Below are 17997 nucleotides of genomic sequence, written 5' to 3' on the forward strand. Positions count from 1 at the left end.
TGAACGTCTGGTGGCTGCTGGGGACAGCCAGTCTCCGTCCTGTAGCCCACAACCCTGCAGACCACAGTCAGGCATCAGTGAGGTCAGCCCACCTGCCGGGCCACCGGGCCCAGGAAGGCAGCCACGCCTGGCTCAGCTCCGCACTGGGTTGCCACGGAGAGAGGGGAAGGCACTGCTCCCACTTTGTGGAGCCACCAGCCCACCCGTGGGGACGGGAGCGCACCCCACACCCAGGCAGTGGAAAGCCAAGTGCTGCCAAGGGAGGGTCCTTGAGGGTGGAGCACCCAGGGGGGTATGGGGTACCCGAGGGTAGGGACACAGACGGGGGTACTCAGAGGGGTGTGGCGCACCTGCAAAGCTGCCCTGAGAAACTGAGGCCCTTTGAAGGGCAAGGAGGACATTTCAGTGTGTGGTGGGGGCGAGGCAAGCGTATCCCAGGAGAGAGGGGGTAGACCCCAGACCCTGGTGCCTCCCTTGGAACAGCCCTTTTCATGGCAGGTGCTTGACAGACGTGGCCCAAGGGGAAGTCCCTTGTGCAGGAGCCTGGCAGGGGCCAGCCTGGACCCCACACTCCCATGTTCAAGCCAGTGCAGAGCTGGGCTTCGGGGATCAGACCGGTGCCTGAGTCTTGCCCCGCCCGGGCAAGTGGCATCCCTGCACCACCTGTGCAGCTGTAACCCCATCTCCCTGAGAGGTCCTGTGGGTGGCAGCGAGACCACAGGTGCTGCTGTGCCCACGCTGGTGTGTTGTAATGGCACCACCTGGTACGCTGCAATGGCCCTGAGCTCAGACTCTTGGCAGGGCTGGGCCAGGGTGCCCCGTCCTCGATGGGCAAGTCCTCGAATCACAGGCCAAGGCCGCGGCTTTCTCACTGATCTTTATTCCGTGTTTTTAGCACGTCACATCCAGACAGCACACCCCGAACATTCCAGATGGATCTGCTCAGACTCAAGGCCCGTGGCCAACACCCCTCGCATTCAGTCTTGGCGTTTACATGTATGTGGAGATGAAACGCACACAGGGCTGAACTCCGTGGAGCATCCTATTCAAAACATAAACCACCTCAAGAAGCAGGTGAGTTGTGTCCGCAACCTTCTGGCCACACGGCATGATCCAAGCTAGAGAAGGGGATTCTCCCAGGGCTGATCTCGGCAAAGCGACCCGGGGCTTCCTGTACACGGCCATGGGGGTGGCTCTTCTTGTGACGGAATCCCCTCCCCATCTAGAAAAGGAGGCGGCAGGAGGAGGAGGCATGGCTGGTCTGAGGAACCCCTGACCCTGGGGTGGGGACAGGCAAGGCAGGCGTAAGGCGTGCCTGCATCTGATCTGAAGCAAGCCCATCCCTTTGCTGGTTTGGGAGCATCTGACGTTTGCACAGCATTTTGTGCTAATTTCCATGCTGTGTGTAATGACCCTGGATTTTTAAAACGGAAGCAGAAACACACACATTACTTATGCCTGTACGTCCCACAGTCTCCAGCAGTGTCCCGGGGCCTGGGAGAGGACACGGCTGCTCCTGAGGGACAGAGAGTCTGAGAAGTCGGTCGCCAGTGGGTCGCTGAGGACATGAGCCTGTCCTGGGATCAGAGAGGCTGTGGCTGTGGCCCTGCCCACATTCCAGGGGCCATGCGGCCTGTGACACACTGAGGGAATACTGGGAAGCCAGTCCCAAGGCCGCTGGAGCCACAGACACAGCCCTAGCAGAGCGCTGGGCAGGGGCCGGGTCTGCGCCCTTCCACACTTAGAGCCCCAAGGAACCAGTCCATAGCGGAACCAGTACAGGGCAGAACCGGTCCAGGGCAGAACCGGTCCAGGGCAGAACCGGTATACAGCGGGAACCGGTCCACAGTGGGAACCAGTCACACCTCCCCCACCCCTGGCAGATCTGGACAAGGACAGCAAGCCTGGGGAGCCTCCAAAAGCTCATTCCACTTCCAGGCTGTGGTGAGAAGAGCACTGCGGTTCAGGGCTTTGATGACGGAGCCGCGACCCCCTACCCCGTCTGCCAGCCCAACATGGCCCAACAGCCTGGGTGGGTCTCCAGGGGCTCTGTCTGAGGCCAGCCCCTACCTGCATGGTGGGGCCACTTGGCCCTGGACCTCAGGGAGGTGGGGGGTTTTCTCTTGTAAAAGAGGTTCGAGGTGGAAAGTAAGGCGATGGCGAGGCCTCCCTTTGCTCCCAGCCTTTGGTCCCACGGCCTCCCAGGCACTTGGCGGGTTCGCGGGTCAGACTCCAGCCTTCAGCTTCCCAGCCACATGTGAACCAAGCAAGCAGGAAAACACACGGAGGGAAAGGGCCAGCAGCGGTGAAATATGGCTGCGAGGGGATCTCACAGCACAGAGACCCCGGGGCAGTGCAACGTCTCGGTCTAGATTTTGTCTACATTTTATTCTTTCACTCAACAGAATAGCAGTTTTGCATTTCAGAGTAGGTATGAGATGGCCACTGCCTTGTTCCGGCCCTGGAGACAGCGGGCCTCCTGAGAGGGTCGGCCTCCGAGGCTGCCCCGGACTGCGAGCTACGGGAGGCAGTCATTTGGCAAGCACACTGCAGGGAAAGGGCGAGGGGACCCCTGACCTGCCTCTGGCCGCCGAAGCCGGGGCCCTCCTCTGGCTCTCTTTGGTATCCCAGAAAACAGAGGCTGTCCCTGTCCTTGTCCGCCCTAGACCAAGCCTGGGGCCCGTCCTCGCCAGCTCCCCTGGAGGGTGCGGCCACCTTGCAAGGCCTTCTGGCAGCCCAGGACCAGCTCACAGGGGCCTACCAGCGGCCGGGCAGGTGGGGCGCGCGCCTGGGGCAGTGTGGCCAGCTGCAGGTGGGCCCAGCCTCACTTCTTATAGTGATTAGGGGCGTCGGCGAAGGCAAACTTGAGGCGGTAGGCCTCGGCCAGCAACAGGCTGATGTCCTCGTCATCCCAGTGGGCGGTGGGCAGGTTCTGGAGAAAAAGCAGCAGCTCCTGGGGAGAAAGAGACAAGCCCAGGTGAGAGGAGGTGACCCACAGTGGAGGGCGGGTGACCCCAGAAAACTGGAGAGAAAGACACAAGCCCAGGTCAGAGGAGGTGACCCACAGTGGAGGGCAGGTGACCCAGGAAAACTCGCCCAGCCGGCAGCTGCTCCCTGCTCAAGCCCAGCAGGGCCCCAGGCCTCATCCCACAGCCCCCGCCCCATCCCAGCAGCCAGGCGGGAGGCCCACTGCGCAGCTCCAGGTCTGACATCTGAGATGTCGTGACAGGGGCTGCCCAGCGCTTCACTTAACTGAATCTCCTGCCCCTCACGGGGAGACCCAGCTCTCGGGGCCCTGTTGCAGCTTTGCAGTCTCCGCCCAGAGGCTTCCCACTCCCCTAAAGCCTGTATCAGCCCAGGAAATACCGCAGCACCCCTGGAACTGTCACTAAGCACAGACTTCTGTGCATCAGGAGACCCCTCTGGGCAGCAGCACAGTCAGCAGGTGAAGCCCACACATGTGGGGACCACGGAATGGAGCCAGCTCAGGCCCACCCCGGGAGCCCAGGAACACAGCAAAGCTCCACCCCGCCCCTCCTCCATGCCTGCCTCGCACCAGTGGGTGGAGGTGCGGGTCTCCACCAAACCCAGCTTCAGGTCCAGGTCCAACCTGGGGCCCTGGGACGATGACTCCACCCTGAGGCCCAGCTTCCTCCTCTGCAAAATGGGGCCACCATTGCCAGCCTGTCAGGGCTGCTGGACAGACTGGGAAAACACTCACACAGCCAGCAGCACAGCCAGCACTGGGTGGGCACACACTGGGTTCACTGGGCATGCTGGGCGGGCACACCGGACTCACTGGGCAGGAGCACTGGGCTCACTGGGTAGGCACACCAGGCTCACTGGGTGGGCACACTGGCCTCACTGGGAGTGCTGGGTAGGCACACTGGGCCTATGAGGCTCACTGGGCAGGTTCACTGGGCTCACCAGGCACACTGGGCAGGTGCATTTCGTGCACTGGGAGTGCTGGGCGGGCTCCTCTGGCCTGCAGCTGGGCCGTGTCTCAGCTCAGGTGGGCTATGGGGGCACTGAGTCCCACCCCCAAAAGACACACGGGGCACTGTCTCCAGAGCTCATCTGGAAGCCTGTGGACACTGGGAGATGGAGACTGACCTATGTCCACTGAGGCCAGGACGGGGAAGGAAAAGCACAGGTCCTTGGGGAACCCCCTCCACGATCACCGCCCGACAGCCCTGCCTCCCACATGACCACGCCCACATCCACAGCAGCTGGCGGCCCACCAAGGACAGGGCAGGTCTCGGGGGACCCCAACACACAGGGGGCTTGGCAGAAGTAGGGATCAGAGAGGGCTGAGTGGCCAGGACAGCCTCCTGGGGTGGGGGTTCTCAGAAGAGAAACGGGACCATCGGGTCAGGGCCAGCCCAAGCCCAGGCTCCGCATGAAGCTGGGCAGATTCCCTGAGGGAGGAGTCTACACTTCTCGGATGGCCCTGCAGGCTCTGGTCCTTGATAATTTGCCCCCGGGGGCCACCTGCAGGCTCCCCGGCTTCTCCTACCTCCCACCCCAAACGGAAGCCAGATCCTGGAAGTCAGGAAGGCGGCTGAGGAGCCCTGAGGGTGCTGGAGGGTGCTGGAACTGCCCTTCCCCAGATCCTAGCAGGTGACAAGGGACAGGGAGGGCCACAGGCTCAGGATGCCCATGTCACCTGCCTCGAGAAAACACAGTCCAGCAAGGCTGGCATGGAGGGGAATGGGGGGGTAGCTGGGCTCTGCAGTTCACATCCTGTCTCCTTGTCCAGGAGGTCTTGGGCAGGGGGCCTGGCTCTCCAAGCCACACTCTTCTTCATCTGGAGATAAGGATGGCAAGCTCTCTACATGGGCACAGCCAGGATAAGCTGAGCTGAGCTGTGCAGGCACCAAGCCTGGAAGATGACCCAGGCTTACATCCTGGCTGTGCCGGAGGCTGTGGTCTGCGTGTCACCAGCCCCACCCTCACTGAGGCAGGCCCCTTGACCATCCCGGAGCCACACTCTCCATTCCCGAATCAGGAGGGTTACACACCAGGACTGTCCTCTCTCCATTCCCACATCAGGAGGGTTACATACCAGGACCATCCCGTCTCCGTTCCCGCATCAGGAGGGTTACACACCAGGACTGTCCTCTCTCCAGCCCTGAATCAGGAGGGTTACACACGAGGACCGTCCCCTCTCCATTCCCACATCAGGAGGGTTACACACCAGGACTGTCCTCTAATTGCTATTTCGCAGTTGCTGGGCTTCCACCCCCACTTCCTCAATTCCATTTCCTTTTGCATTTTGGATACTTTCAGTGGGCCTTTAAATTGAATTCAGGGAGCAAATTTCACTGGCTAAAAGTCCCCGGGGACATATCAACATCAATCTGCTGTCTTTCACCATTAGATGCAACTTACACGACGCCAATCCAATTCTGAGCAGGTCATAAATAAATACCTTTGGTTTTATTTTTAATCCACTTCGCTTCATATTATCATGACCTCGCTCCTTGCAAGGTGAGAAGCAGTACCCTCCCATTATGGTAACTCACCAACTCTACTGCACACTCAATTTCAGAACCTAATTTAGTCCCCCAGGTTCACTGGATGGAGGGAGAATAGAAATGCCCAGTTCTTCGCAGCCTGCAATGCTAAAGAAGGAAAAATCTATCTGGGTGACCTTTACGGGAGGCGAAGAACATAGCCAAACATGTCCTTAAATACAGATTTCTTTTTGAAAAAGGCTTGTCTTATTTATGTGCTAGGCCAAGCTGTCTCCTGTCTGGGAAACACGGCACATTTATTAGCCAAGAGCTGTTCTGCATCGCCCACACCAGGCAGGCGGAGGGGCCACGACGGGCGAAGCCATCCCTTGGTCACATTCAGGGACATGGCTCTCCCAGCAATGACGATGCTGCCTGTCCAGGAGGGCAGGTGGAGAGAAGCCTGCCCAGGGCCCGGCCCAGAAAACTGTAGACAGCACTTGTGTTTTTATTCTTAACTTTTCCATAAACAATTAAGGGCCACATTTGTGGATCTAAAAGTTAAAGGAAGGCTCAGCTCATGACACTGGTGCTGTAGAAGTCAAGGTCGCCTCAGGTCTCTGTAATCCATTCCCTACCCCGGTCCCTGGGGCACCCACTATCTCAACAAAGCCATAGCTGGAGGGCAGCGTGGAGTGCACCCCTCCTTTCTCCATCACCCCGTGTCCCGAGAATCCTTCCAGCGGACATCGAATGTCTGCGGGGCCCTTTGTAAAGGCTGTGGGGTCTATGGGCAGTGAGGGATCAAAAGCAACAACTCGCTGCATGGCCTGGAGGCTGACGGTTCTCAGGCCTGACCACACGTCCATCAGCACCCAAGGAGCTTGAAAAAGCGCCCCATTGTCCTGGCCCCAACCCAAGCAACTGACCTGGACCTGGGAGGTGGGGCCTGGGGAGGGGGATGCCTTGGTCCTCAGGATGGTGGGCGACCTGGGTGTGCCCTGGACACTCTCAGACACATCATGAGAGTGGATAGTTGTCCACGCTTTCTGCCAGGTGGCCACTGTTGACGTCGAGGGTTGGGGGGGCCCTGCCCACACCACCCAGGCAGAAGTGGAGCCCTGACTCACACCACCATGCAGGCAAAGGCATCTCTCTAAAACCTCAGTGAGTGGGACACAGGGTGGAGGTGGGAAGCCAAGCTGGGATGTTTCCAACCGTTTTCCCCCATGGACCATACAGCAGTGGACGGCACTTAGAAGCCGCCATGCCACTCACTCCTGCCCGGCGGGTTCCAACAGGTGAGGCTCCCGATGCCGGAGACCAGGTGAGGCCTCCTGATGCCGAACAGCAGATATCGCCATGGCTTTGGCTACTTCTTACCAGAAGGGTTGTATTTTTCCAGAGTCAAACGAATCCTAGTGCCATCCGTGGAGGACGCTGACCTCCCCCGTGTGCCAGGCCTTCCCAGGAAGGGTGAGACGGTGACACGCCCATGTTCTAAGGCCTCAGGCTCCAGAACAGGGGTGGGTGGGTGACTGCAGACCCTGGGCTGCCTCAAGACGCTGAGCTCCGTGCAGCTGGCCCAGGGCTGAGGCTCACGTGAGAATGGGCAGCAGTGAGGGAAGCAAGATCACTGGACCAGATGCGGGAGTGCTGGGCTGGCGCCCGCCCCCGCTGCCGCCTGACCCCATGAGTACCGCAGATGTGTCCCTGCTGTTCTCCCCAGCGTCTCCGCCACTTCACCAACAGGTCTGTGTGTCCCTGTGTCCCAAAAACTGAGCCCACAGCGCATGCTGGGCAGTGAACGTCACAGAGTCCAATGAAGCAATTAAGAGCATGTTTGCCGGTGCCCCACAGCCACATTCAAATCCCAGTCCTGCGTTTATTAGCTACGCGACCCTGGGCAAGTCTCATAACCCTCAGTGCCTGAGTTTCCTCATCTGTAAAATGGGATAATAACAGTGATAGCGACAGGAGACAGACAAGTTCCTAGACAGACACGGACCGGTCCCCGGTGAAACCTGACCTTCAAGCCAAGGACACTTTAGAGCCTGAACACCAAACTGCCAGTTCTGGATAGAGTCCATGACTAGAGTGAGAACTTCCATCCGTCTTACCCGCTCTCTTTCAATTGGTTCCTTCTGAATGATGTCCTTTATCTAATCAAATGGTGCTTCTTCCAAGCCCACCCACGGACCAATCAGCATGCACTCCCCCATTCGAAGCCCATAAAAGCCCTGGACTCACACTCATAGATGGCTACCCCGCCTTCAGGTCCCTTCTTGCAGCTAAGAGCTTTCTTTCTGTTGCTCAGTAAAATTCTACTCTGCCTTGGTCAGGAGTTCGAGACCAGTCTGGCCAACATAGTGAAACCCCGTCTCTACTGAAAATACAAAAAATTAGCCAGGTGTGGTGGTGTGCACCTGTAATACCAGCTACTTGGCAAAGCTGAGGCAGGAGAATCGCATGAACCCAGGAGGTGGAGGTTGCAGTGAGCCGAGATTGCGCCACTGCATTCCAGCCTGGGTGACACAGTGAGACTCTGTCTTTAAAAAAAGAAAAAGAAAAAAGAATTCTACTCTGTCTTACTCTCTGGTGTCCACATACCTTATTCCTCTTGGCCGTGGGACAAGAACCCAGAACTTGCCAAACTGTGGGAACAAAAGAGCTATAATGCTTGCTGAGCTGTGGGCGGCAGGAGTAAAAGAGCTGGAACCCTCCCTCCCGCTTGCCGAGCTACGGGAGCAAAGAAGCTGCTGGGTGCCACTCCTTCCCACTTGCTGAACCGCTGGAGTGAAAAAGCCAGAACAATAACTCCCTTACTGGGTTGTTGAATGTGTGCAAAGTGCCCTCGACAAAGACTGAATGGCTGGCCACACCTTCCACAATGGGGCTTCCAGTGCCCACGATGAGCCAGGCACATGAAGGTGCCCCGCTGTGCACACGCCTGGGTGTTACCTTTCTGTGTGTATATGCAATTTCACGGACATGCACTTGCATGAAGAACTCCAAAAGGACCATCAGTCAAAGACGAACGTGGTCATTGCTGGGAGAGAATGTGATGATTTCTTTTTCTTATCCATAGTTTCTAATCTTTTCAAAATAAACAAGCATTAGCTGCATACTAAAAATAATTTTTAAAATAAAAGAAGTGCAGGGTCTGCTCTGAGATCATGCTGGAACCTCCTTGGCCAGCTGGGCAGCTGCCAGGACAGCCCCGTCCGGTGCTGGAGCTCTGCTTATGGGGTAGGGAGAAGCCAGGTGCTGTGAGGCATCCCCTACACTGCAGCCAGAGCACCTGGAGCACCGGCTCCCACCCGCACCCCGGCCCCTCTCCTCCAGCAAATGGGGCGTGAGGTCCAGGCCCTTCGTGCCAGACCTTCTCACAGGCACTGCAGGTGTTCACTGGGTGACCACATGCCCAGGGCTGCCCCATGCCAGCCACCACTCCAGGCACACACTCAGCCCACAGCCCGGCAGGGCGTACACGCGTGAGTGTGTGTGCTGGTAGGTCAGGCAACAGATGGAGAAATAAACAAGAAAAGAGACAGGGTCCAGCACTCTGCAGAGAAGCGTAACGGAACCATGGGACGCGGGCTACTGCAGACTTCGCCTTCAAGGGCCACGAGTGGTACGTCTGAAACGGGGTGGGTCTGTGCGGAATGCACTCTGGACTTTGAATATTAAGAACAAAAGAATGTAAACTACTCTTTTATAATTTTTATATTGATTCTAGGTTCAAATGATAGTATTTTGGATATGCTGGGTTAAATATGTTACTAAAACTAATGACACCTGCCTCTTTCTTTGTTTTTACGTTTCCATGTGGCTGGTGACACATTCCTTCTGGACAGCACTGTTCTAGGTATAAATCCTGCCTCTCTCCTCCGTCTGCTTCACGCCAGGGTCTGCTGGCAGCACTGACCAGTGCTTCCCTCCCCTGGACCCTCTGTGCACACAGAAGGTACTGGAAGGCTCCCCCAGGCAGGAAGGGCTGTGTGCACAGCGGCAAAATTCGTCAACACCTGCTCCCGGGCACAGCAGACAGCTCACAGAGGTCTGCTTAAAAGCTACTCAAGTCAGAAGTTTACAAATTGCCAACATGCAAAGATGAATAAATTAATCACGATGGGGCTAAAAGGCCCATTTGCCTACTCTTGTTATTTTCTTCCCCTAACTGAGAAAGATGAAACAGGACTCACCACGGTGACATGCGAGGCGGGGAACAGGGTTAATTGGTTTAATTTGCTTTTCCACAGCCTCCTGACACTCCGCGTGCACAGCCTGGTGAGAAACCCTAACCATTGGAGGTGCTGCAGAGTGCCCGGCTGTCTGCAGCGGGGAGGCCCTGGTGCCACCTGGGGAGACCACTGAGGACCCTGGGGTCTGGGGGACAGGGCAGCAAACATGAGGTTTCCCAGCAGGCAGGCCCTCGGGCACTTCTCTCAACCCCTCCGTCTTTTAGGTGAGGAAACGAGCGGACAGGCTGGGCGACTTGTCCCAGGAGGCATGCAGCAAGCCTGGCACCCTTGTGGCACCCACACTGCAGTCCCACTCCCCATACCGCCGTGGGGGGCAGCGGGGCGGGCTAGATCCCTGCTCTAGAACCCAGCAGGCTGGAGCCGACTCTCCACGCACTGTCCCTGGAGGACGAGTCCCTGGTCTAAGAGATGGTGACAGCAAGGGGAGTCACCCCCAGGCTAGAGGGGCAGCAATACCCGTGCTGGTGCAAAAGGCTCTAGGAACTCGCCCTGTTGTTTCGTGCTCATCATGACCACCGCCCTCTATCTGCAGGAGTTGCAGGCGCCTCCTGGGAGGTGATGGAGGAGCCCCTCGCAGGTGCCATGAGGGCTGAAGGATTCTGCACACCCCCCGGAGCGGGACAGGCAAACAGGAGTCGCTCCTCTACCCCTGCCACATCCTCCTCACCACGGGGCCCTGGCAATCACGGGGCCCTGGCAATCACGGGCCCGGGCAACCGCCGGGGACGACGGCCACAGTTCACAGAGCAGGAGGCGGCCAGGAGGGCTGAGGCCAGAACCAGAACAAAGGCCCTGCCGCGCCTGGACTCCGCCCCCTGCCCTCCGAAGAGGCTGGACTGAGCACTGGATGGGCCCCTCTCTCGGTCTCACTGACCCCTCGCTATCACTCCCACTCCTGATCTGACAACAGTCTCCAGGGACCATGCACTACAGAGGTCAAGGGTCATTGTTCCTACCCAAACCCACGGGCCTTTCCGCAGACAGCGGGGCATCTGCATTCCTCCCGCGCCGGGGCTGCAGCGTGTGAATCCATATTCAACACCAAGTATCCGCTCCCACGAAGTACACGTGTAGATGAGGGAACAGGACCAGCTGAGATGAAATCATGCTGACAAGGCCGTTGCTGCCAGCGCTGCCAGCCGAGGGACCCCAGTGAATTTCAGGAGACCCGCAGACCGTGGCTGGCCCACTTCAAGTGCCTGAATGAGGCCATTTCCTTCCTCTCGGGTCTCCATTTGGGTTCCTGACTCGACACTGACATTCAGCCTTAGGAAACAGGCCCAGGAACCCTCTGTGGCCAAGGGACCACCAGACTCCGCAGCAAAGGCAGCGGAGACCCAACACACAGGCCGTCCCATGCCCCAGGCAGGCTGCGACCCCCGCCAAAAAGTCCCCCGGGAGGAGCTCAACCTGACACTCCCCAGGTCCTGCCTGTCCCTCACACTCAGGTGACCAGGGGCTGCCCTGGACATGCATAAGTAACAAGTGCCTCCAAATCAGTTCCCTAACAAGACCCGCTGAGAGTACACTGGGCTTGTCAAACGACTTCAAGCTGGTGACCGAGGTCATAGTGGCCCAGGTCTAAGGAGCTGGCAGAGTGTGTGGCTTCTCCTGCACAAATGAGAACGGCCTGCGGGGAGGGGCTCCTGCTCCAGTGCACACCCTCTGAGACACGCAGCTTCATGTGGCTGGGCCAGCTTTGCCTCACCCTTGGCGCAGCCCACGGAGGCCTCGGGTTCATCTGAAGCCGGCTGAGATCTCCACACAGCAGCATCAGAGATACAAGGCTCAGCTCTGTTACTTGCCGCGGTGATGGCTGCTTCGTATGAGAAAAAGCATGGGCCTTGGAGATGTTGCCATGGGAAAGAAGTAAGGCCATCTTCGCAAGGTGGCCATGGGCTGCTGACAGCCAAACGATAAACTTGGCGCTGATGTGTGCGGACATCCAGGGAAAGGGGACCCACTGGGCTCTTGGTGTCCTGGTGCTCATGAACCCTGCTCAGCGGTGAAGTATGTGTGTGAGGAAATGACCCCGTGGTGCAGGTGTCATGACCGGTACAACGGTGAGGCTGCCCTCAGAGCCGGGTGGCTTGAGATCCAGATGCCAGGAGCCCGGGCTGCATGCAGGCACTGGTAGCATTGGGAGCACCGTGCTGTGCCCACCCCCTCAGAGGCAGTGCCGTCCCGGGCTCCTGCACGGAGGCCTGTGCCTTCCGTGCTCTTTCCCCACTGCCCTTCCCTCCTACCCTCTGGCCTCTCCTGGCTGTTCAGGCTCCTACAGCGACCATGGCTGTCCCTTTCCCATTGCAACCTCACCTGTCTGCCTTCTGTGTAACTCCAGGTCACCTTTCAAGACTCTGGGAGGACGGAACCGCGCACACCGACCATAGCACCTTTAGATGCACCTGTGCTCCAGGGGGCCCTGCCTGTCTCCACACTGCAACCAGAGACCTTTGGTTTCAGCCTCCTAAGAACGGCATTTAAAGGTTCAGAGACTATTGTGAGCAGGAATTATGGGGAGAGGGCAAGCAAGACAAGCGGGGTCCCCAGAGAGGATGAGAATGAGTACAGGCATGGGGAGGGGACCCGTGGTCTCCACTCTGGATACCAGAGAAAGAGGGGCTGCTTGCTCAGGGTGGGCCTCCCAAGCCTCCGATGGCCATGGTCCTCCTGTCCCTCTGTCTGGGTGGGGCAGCCGGGGGTGGGGGCGGCACTTGTTGGAAAAGGAACCAGAGGGGAAGCAAACCTGCTCACCCTGGCCACTGGCACGCCTGCCTGGTCAGTGCCCACCCGGCCCAGTCCAGCTCCGCCTGCCCCATCTCCTTTGGTCTCCGGGTAAAAGGGTATTTCTAGGGAGCAGGGTTCCCACCTGAGGTGGGGTTTGCAGGCTGGGTGTGGGCATGGTGTGGTCTGTGATTCTGAAACTTTCAGACACACGGTGTGCACTTTAAATCCTGCTGGAGGGGAGGGCCTACATATCTCGAGTGGAGGGCCTACATATCAAGACCATGAGGAAGTCCCTGGACCAGGTCCCACTCCCACGACTCTCCCCACACCGACCCACTCCCGCGACTCTCCCTGCACAGGGTCCACAGTCCCACTCCCCCGACTCTCCCCGCACCGGGTCCGCGGTCCCACTCCCGCGACTCTCCCCGCACTGGGTCCGCGGTCCCACTCCCCCGACTCTCCCCGCACCGGGTCCGCGGTCCCACTCCCGTGACTCTCCCCGCACTGGGTCCGCGGTCCCACTCCCGCGACTCTCCCCGCACCGGGTCCGCGGTCCCACTCCCGCGACTCTCCCCGCACCGGGTCCGCGGTCCCACTCCCGCGACTCTCCCCGCACCGGGTCCGCGGTCCCACTCCCGCGACTCTCCCCGCACCGGGTCCGCGGTCCCACTCCCGCGACTCTCCCCGCACGGGTCCGCGGTCCCACTCCCGCGACTCTCCCCGCACCGGGTCCGCGGTCCCACTCCCGCGACTCTCCCCGCACCGGGTCCGCGGTCCCACTCCCGCGACTCTCCCCGCACCGGGTCCGCGGTCCCACTCCCGCGACTCTCCCCGCACCGGGTCCGCGGTCCCACTCCCGCGACTCTCCCCGCACCGGGTCCGCGGTCCCACTCCCGCGACTCTCCCCGCACCGGGTCCGCGGTCCCACTCCCGCGACTCTCCCCGCACCGGGTCCGCGGTCCCACTCCCGCGACTCTCCCCGCACCGGGTCCGCGGTCCCACTCCCGCGACTCTCCCCGCACCGGGTCCGCGGTCCCACTCCCGCGACTCTCCCCGCACCGGGTCCGCGGTCCCACTCCCGTGACTCTCCCCGCACAGGGTCCGCGGTCCCACTCCCCCGACTCTCCCCGCACCGGGTCCGCGGTCCCACTCCCGTGACTCTCCCCGCACTGGGTCCGCGGTCCCCTCTCCCCCGACTCTCCCCGCACCGGGTCCGCGGTCCCACTCCCGTGACTCTCCCCGCACTGGGTCCGCGGTCCCACTCCCGCGACTCTCCCCGCACCGGGTCCGCGGTCCCACCCGCGACTCTCCCCGCACCGGGTCCGCGGTCCCACTCCCGCGACTCTCCCCGCACCGGGTCCGCGGTCCCACTCCCGCGACTCTCCCCGCACCGGGTCCGCGGTCCCACTCCCGTGACTCTCCCCGCACCGGGTCCGCGGTCCCACTCCCGTGACTCTCCCCGCACTGGGTCCGCGGTCCCACTCCCCCGACTCTCCCCGCACCGGGTCCGCGGTCCCACTCCCGTGACTCTCCCCGCACTGGGTCCGCGGTCCCACTCCCCCGACTCTCCCCGCACCGGGTCCGCGGTCCCACTCCCGCGACTCTCCCCGCACTGGGTCCGCGGTCCCACTCCCCCGACTCTGCCTGGAGGACAATCTCGAGGCTTGCGGGAAGGTGAACGTAGAAAGGTGCTCATCTGTGCACTGTTGTTCACAGCCAAAGGAAGAAAGGAAACCTCGAAGCTGCCCAGGCCAATGGCTACATGCCCCTGGGCTATGCAGGAGGCTTGGTCAAGGGTGCCAGAGAAGTGAAAGTCGCCTCTCCCCTCACACCACACGCCGGGGCAACTCCACAGGGGCCTCAGTCAACGCCACGTGGACCTGACATTGGACATGCAAAGTGAAAACATGAGAGCACCAGGTGACACGTGCTGAGTCCTTCACCCTCAGAGGCGGGAAAGCCTTGCTATGACTCCCAGTCCGGGAGGAATACAAGACGGGTAAGTTCAACACACAAAACCTCAAAACAAAAAACAAACCCTTCGAATGAAAACGAATACATGGCATCGCTCATATATTTACATATATATAAAGGCAACAGACAAATTAAAAAAAAGGAAGAAACACTTGTCATTTTTATCAGGAAGGAGGAAATGCTGGCATTAGTATGGAAAGAGCTCTTGAAAGAGACAAACAGATCAAAATCCTTAAAGCAATGGGCAAAATACAGGAACAGAAGAGGTGTCCAGAGCGGAGAGGCCCTGTGATCCTTACACAATGCGAAGATGCTCAGCGGTGCCACAAGGCAGGGGTTGTCGCCACCCCGAAAAACGCAAAAGCGCCGGCAGCCCGCTCTGGGGCTGGCTCAGTCATCCCCAGGGACATCTGGGGAACAGCTGAGGATGCTCGAAGAGCCTCTGGGTATCCGCGGACGCTAGAGAGCCCAAGCTCACACTGTCGGGTCCACAAGCCCACGGCACACACTTGCGCAGAAGGGCTTTCCCGGGAGCTGCCTGGTGCACGGGGTCCAGGTGCTCCCTCTGTCACTCATTTCCAGGTGTGTACCCAAGACGAGACACTCAGCCCCTTGCTCCAGGTCACTCATGCAAACACAGCAAATGCTACCAGCTGTTAAAGCTAGGTGGTTGTCCCGGAATGATGCTTTCTGCCTCTCTGTATTTTAAACTTTTTCACAGTAAAAGGTGAGGGGGAAAAAAGGCCAACTCTGCTAGTGTGTTGAAGGCAATTTTGGTCTATCCATGTAATGAGATGTTTATTTATTTAGCAGTTAAAAAATATGTGGTTGAAAAAAACATAACGATGCTGGCAACTCCTGTGAGTGTAAAGGTTGCTGAGGGGCAGAGGGTGGCAGCCAGGTGGGAAGCCCAGTGCCTCCTATACCAAGAGACGCACGGCAGCAGGTTGGGCAGGGGACGGACTGTCCTCCACAGCTGCCGGCCTGGGAGGGAAACAGCTGTCCTCCAGTTCTCGTCTTTTAATTTCTGTTTTCCATTTTTTTTTTCATAAGGGCATGTACTGAAAACACGATTTCAATTTCTAAAAGACAATCCAGGCACCGTCTCCTTCCAGAAGTTTCTCCTGGCAGTGTTCCCTCCCCAGCAGGGCCAGACACACCTCCACGGTCACCTGGTGTCCCCAAGGCCAGCTGGGAGGCGGGCCCTGACCAGCATGTGCTGTGGCAGGTGGGTTGCTCCCTTCTTTCCAGGACCCTGGAAACCTCAGGTTTTCTAGAACCGAGAAAGGCCCGGGGAGCAGCCGAGGCCCCCCTGGGGTCCCTCCTAAACCGCAGAAGAGTGTGAAGACTGGCTAGGAGGCTCCGGGGGCTTGCTGGGCCCCACAGCGCATGCGACTCCTGAAGGGGAGGGTCGGCAGGGAGGCCATGGGGTGCCAGGGACTGCCCCGCCTGGGATCTCCTGCCCATTTTTACTATGTTCCCATGGGATACATCTTCCCCTTTGCCATCTCAGTCCCCGTGGCTTAGTCATGCCAGGGGTGGGGACACTTAAGAATTAGTGAGAGAACAGGTCAAGGTGTAAATGATTCAAAGATTCAGATTTCAGACGTTTGAAATAGTGAGTCACGGCACGGCTCCAGTGAAGACCCCTGTATTTTCATATTCAATCCAGCATGTGGTCCCCGGGAAGGTAGAGAGGACTGGGCCGGGGAGGTACAGGCCTGGGAGACCTCCCATTGCCCCGGGACCCAGGTGTCCACGTGGCCTGCAGGACGCCCTGGCCCTGTGCTTGGGGCTGCAGCCGCATCAGCTCCCGGCAGCCCTGCGGAGACCTCTACCCGTTGACCAGGACCAGGACGTTCCCTTCTCCCAGGCAGGTAGGATGAAGGGCCCACGTGATTCCAGGAGGACGGCAGGGCCTGGTCCTGGATCCCCAGTGAGTGGCAAGGGAGGGCCCCTCACACAGAACCCGAGAACCCTGCTGGGCACCCACCCTGTATCCTGACCACGTGCTCCAGCTCCGCCCCACACTGGCTCCTTGGTCAGGCAGCGTGCACATCCTGTCCACACCCTACTCCCAGCACTGAGCGTCTGTGCGGGAAGCACAACCCAGGCTGCGTGAAGGGGAAGAATGGCAGGGAAACCGAGTGAGGGGTTGGGCAGCCCGGCCTCCCTTGCCCTTCCCCGCCCTGTATGCTGAGTCCTGTGTGTGTGGTGTGTGTATATGGTGTGCAGTGTGTGTGGGGGTGTGTGTGAGTCATCTGTATGGTTTGTATGTGTGCTGTCTAGTTTTGTGGTGTGTATGTGACACGTGTATGTGGCATGTGTGTATGGTGTGGAGGGTGTGTATATGTATGCTGAGTGTACTATGTGATGAGGATGTCGTGTCTGTGGTGTGTGGTGTGTGGTGCGTGTGTGTGTGTACTGTATATACATGGGGAGTGGTGTGTGTGTAGTATTTGTGTAACGTGTGTGTATATGTGGTGTGTGATGCATGGGGTGTCTATGTGCATGTGTGGTGTGCAGTGTATACATGGTATGTGGTGTGTGTGTGTGGGGTGTGTGTGTACTGCCTGTGCGTATACATGGTGTGTGGTATGTGTGTGTAATGTGCGTATAGATGGTGTATGTGCTGTGTGTATAAACATGGTGTGTGTGGTGTTTGTGTATGTGGCGTGTATGTGGTGCCTGTGTGTATACATGGCGTGTGTGTTGACTGTGTGTATACATGCTGTGTGTGTGTATGGTGTCTGTGTATACATGGTGAGAGTGTGGTGTGTGTGGCGTGTCTGTGTGTATACACGAGTGTATGTGCTGTATGTGAATACATGGTGTGTGTGGTGTGTGTGTGTACATGAGTATGTGTTGTGTGTGTATACAAGGTGTGCATAGTGTATGTGTGGGGTGTGTGTGTATACATGGTGTATGTGTTTTATGTGTGGTGTCTGTGTGCATACATGGTGTGTGTACCTGGTGTGTGTGTGTGTGTATAAATGGTGTGTGTTGTGTATGTGCTATTTGTATACATGGTGTGTACGATGTGTGTACATAACTGTTGTGTGTATGTATACATGGTGAGTATATATGTGTTGTCTGTGTGTATACATGGCGTGTGTTGTGCGTCTGTGTGGTATCTGTGTATACATGGTGTGTATATACATGGTGAATGCGTGTGATGTGTATTTATGTGGTAACTGTGGTGTGTGTGTGTGCGTGTGTGTGTGTGGCCTGGCGAGGGGACCCGCGCCTGCCTTGCCTCCTTTCTGGATGCAGGTCCTGGCCTGGCTGGTGGCTGCAGGGCCCTGTGCAGGTGCTCCTGGCTGAGGCAGGAGGGTGACACCAGTGGTGCTATCTTCCTGGGATATAAGGCTCCACTGCCCTGTTCCTTCCACAGGACGGGCCACCTGGCCGAGGAAACCAGAGCTGTGTGGCATGTCCTTCGCAGAGGGTCCCGAGCAGGATGCAGCAGAGGCCCCATGCTGGGTCCAGCAGCTGGGCTCCCGGCCCTTCTCCCACCCACAGGACTGGGAGGGCCGGCACAGCCTGCCCATGGGGCAGTGCAGAGGCTGGTCTGC

At 58.7% G+C, this 17997-nt stretch overlaps 1 protein-coding gene across 2 annotated transcripts in view; it reads right to left on the reverse strand.

The window, feature by feature from the left end:
- Positions 1 to 2369: 2369 nt before the first annotated feature.
- Positions 2370 to 17997, reverse strand: part of TBC1D22A (TBC1 domain family member 22A) — a 417738-nt gene continuing 402110 nt past the window's right edge. For both annotated transcript variants that reach the window (XM_050805877.1, XM_050805878.1), the window contains one exon: positions 2370 to 2953. In XM_050805877.1, the coding sequence (XP_050661834.1) occupies positions 2825 to 2953 (129 nt within the window). In that variant the 3' untranslated portion in view covers positions 2370 to 2824. The remainder of the gene's footprint in view (positions 2954 to 17997) is intronic.

Source organism: Macaca thibetana, chromosome 10, assembly GCF_024542745.1.
Source record: "Macaca thibetana thibetana isolate TM-01 chromosome 10, ASM2454274v1, whole genome shotgun sequence".
Lineage (NCBI taxonomy): Eukaryota > Metazoa > Chordata > Mammalia > Primates > Cercopithecidae > Macaca > Macaca thibetana.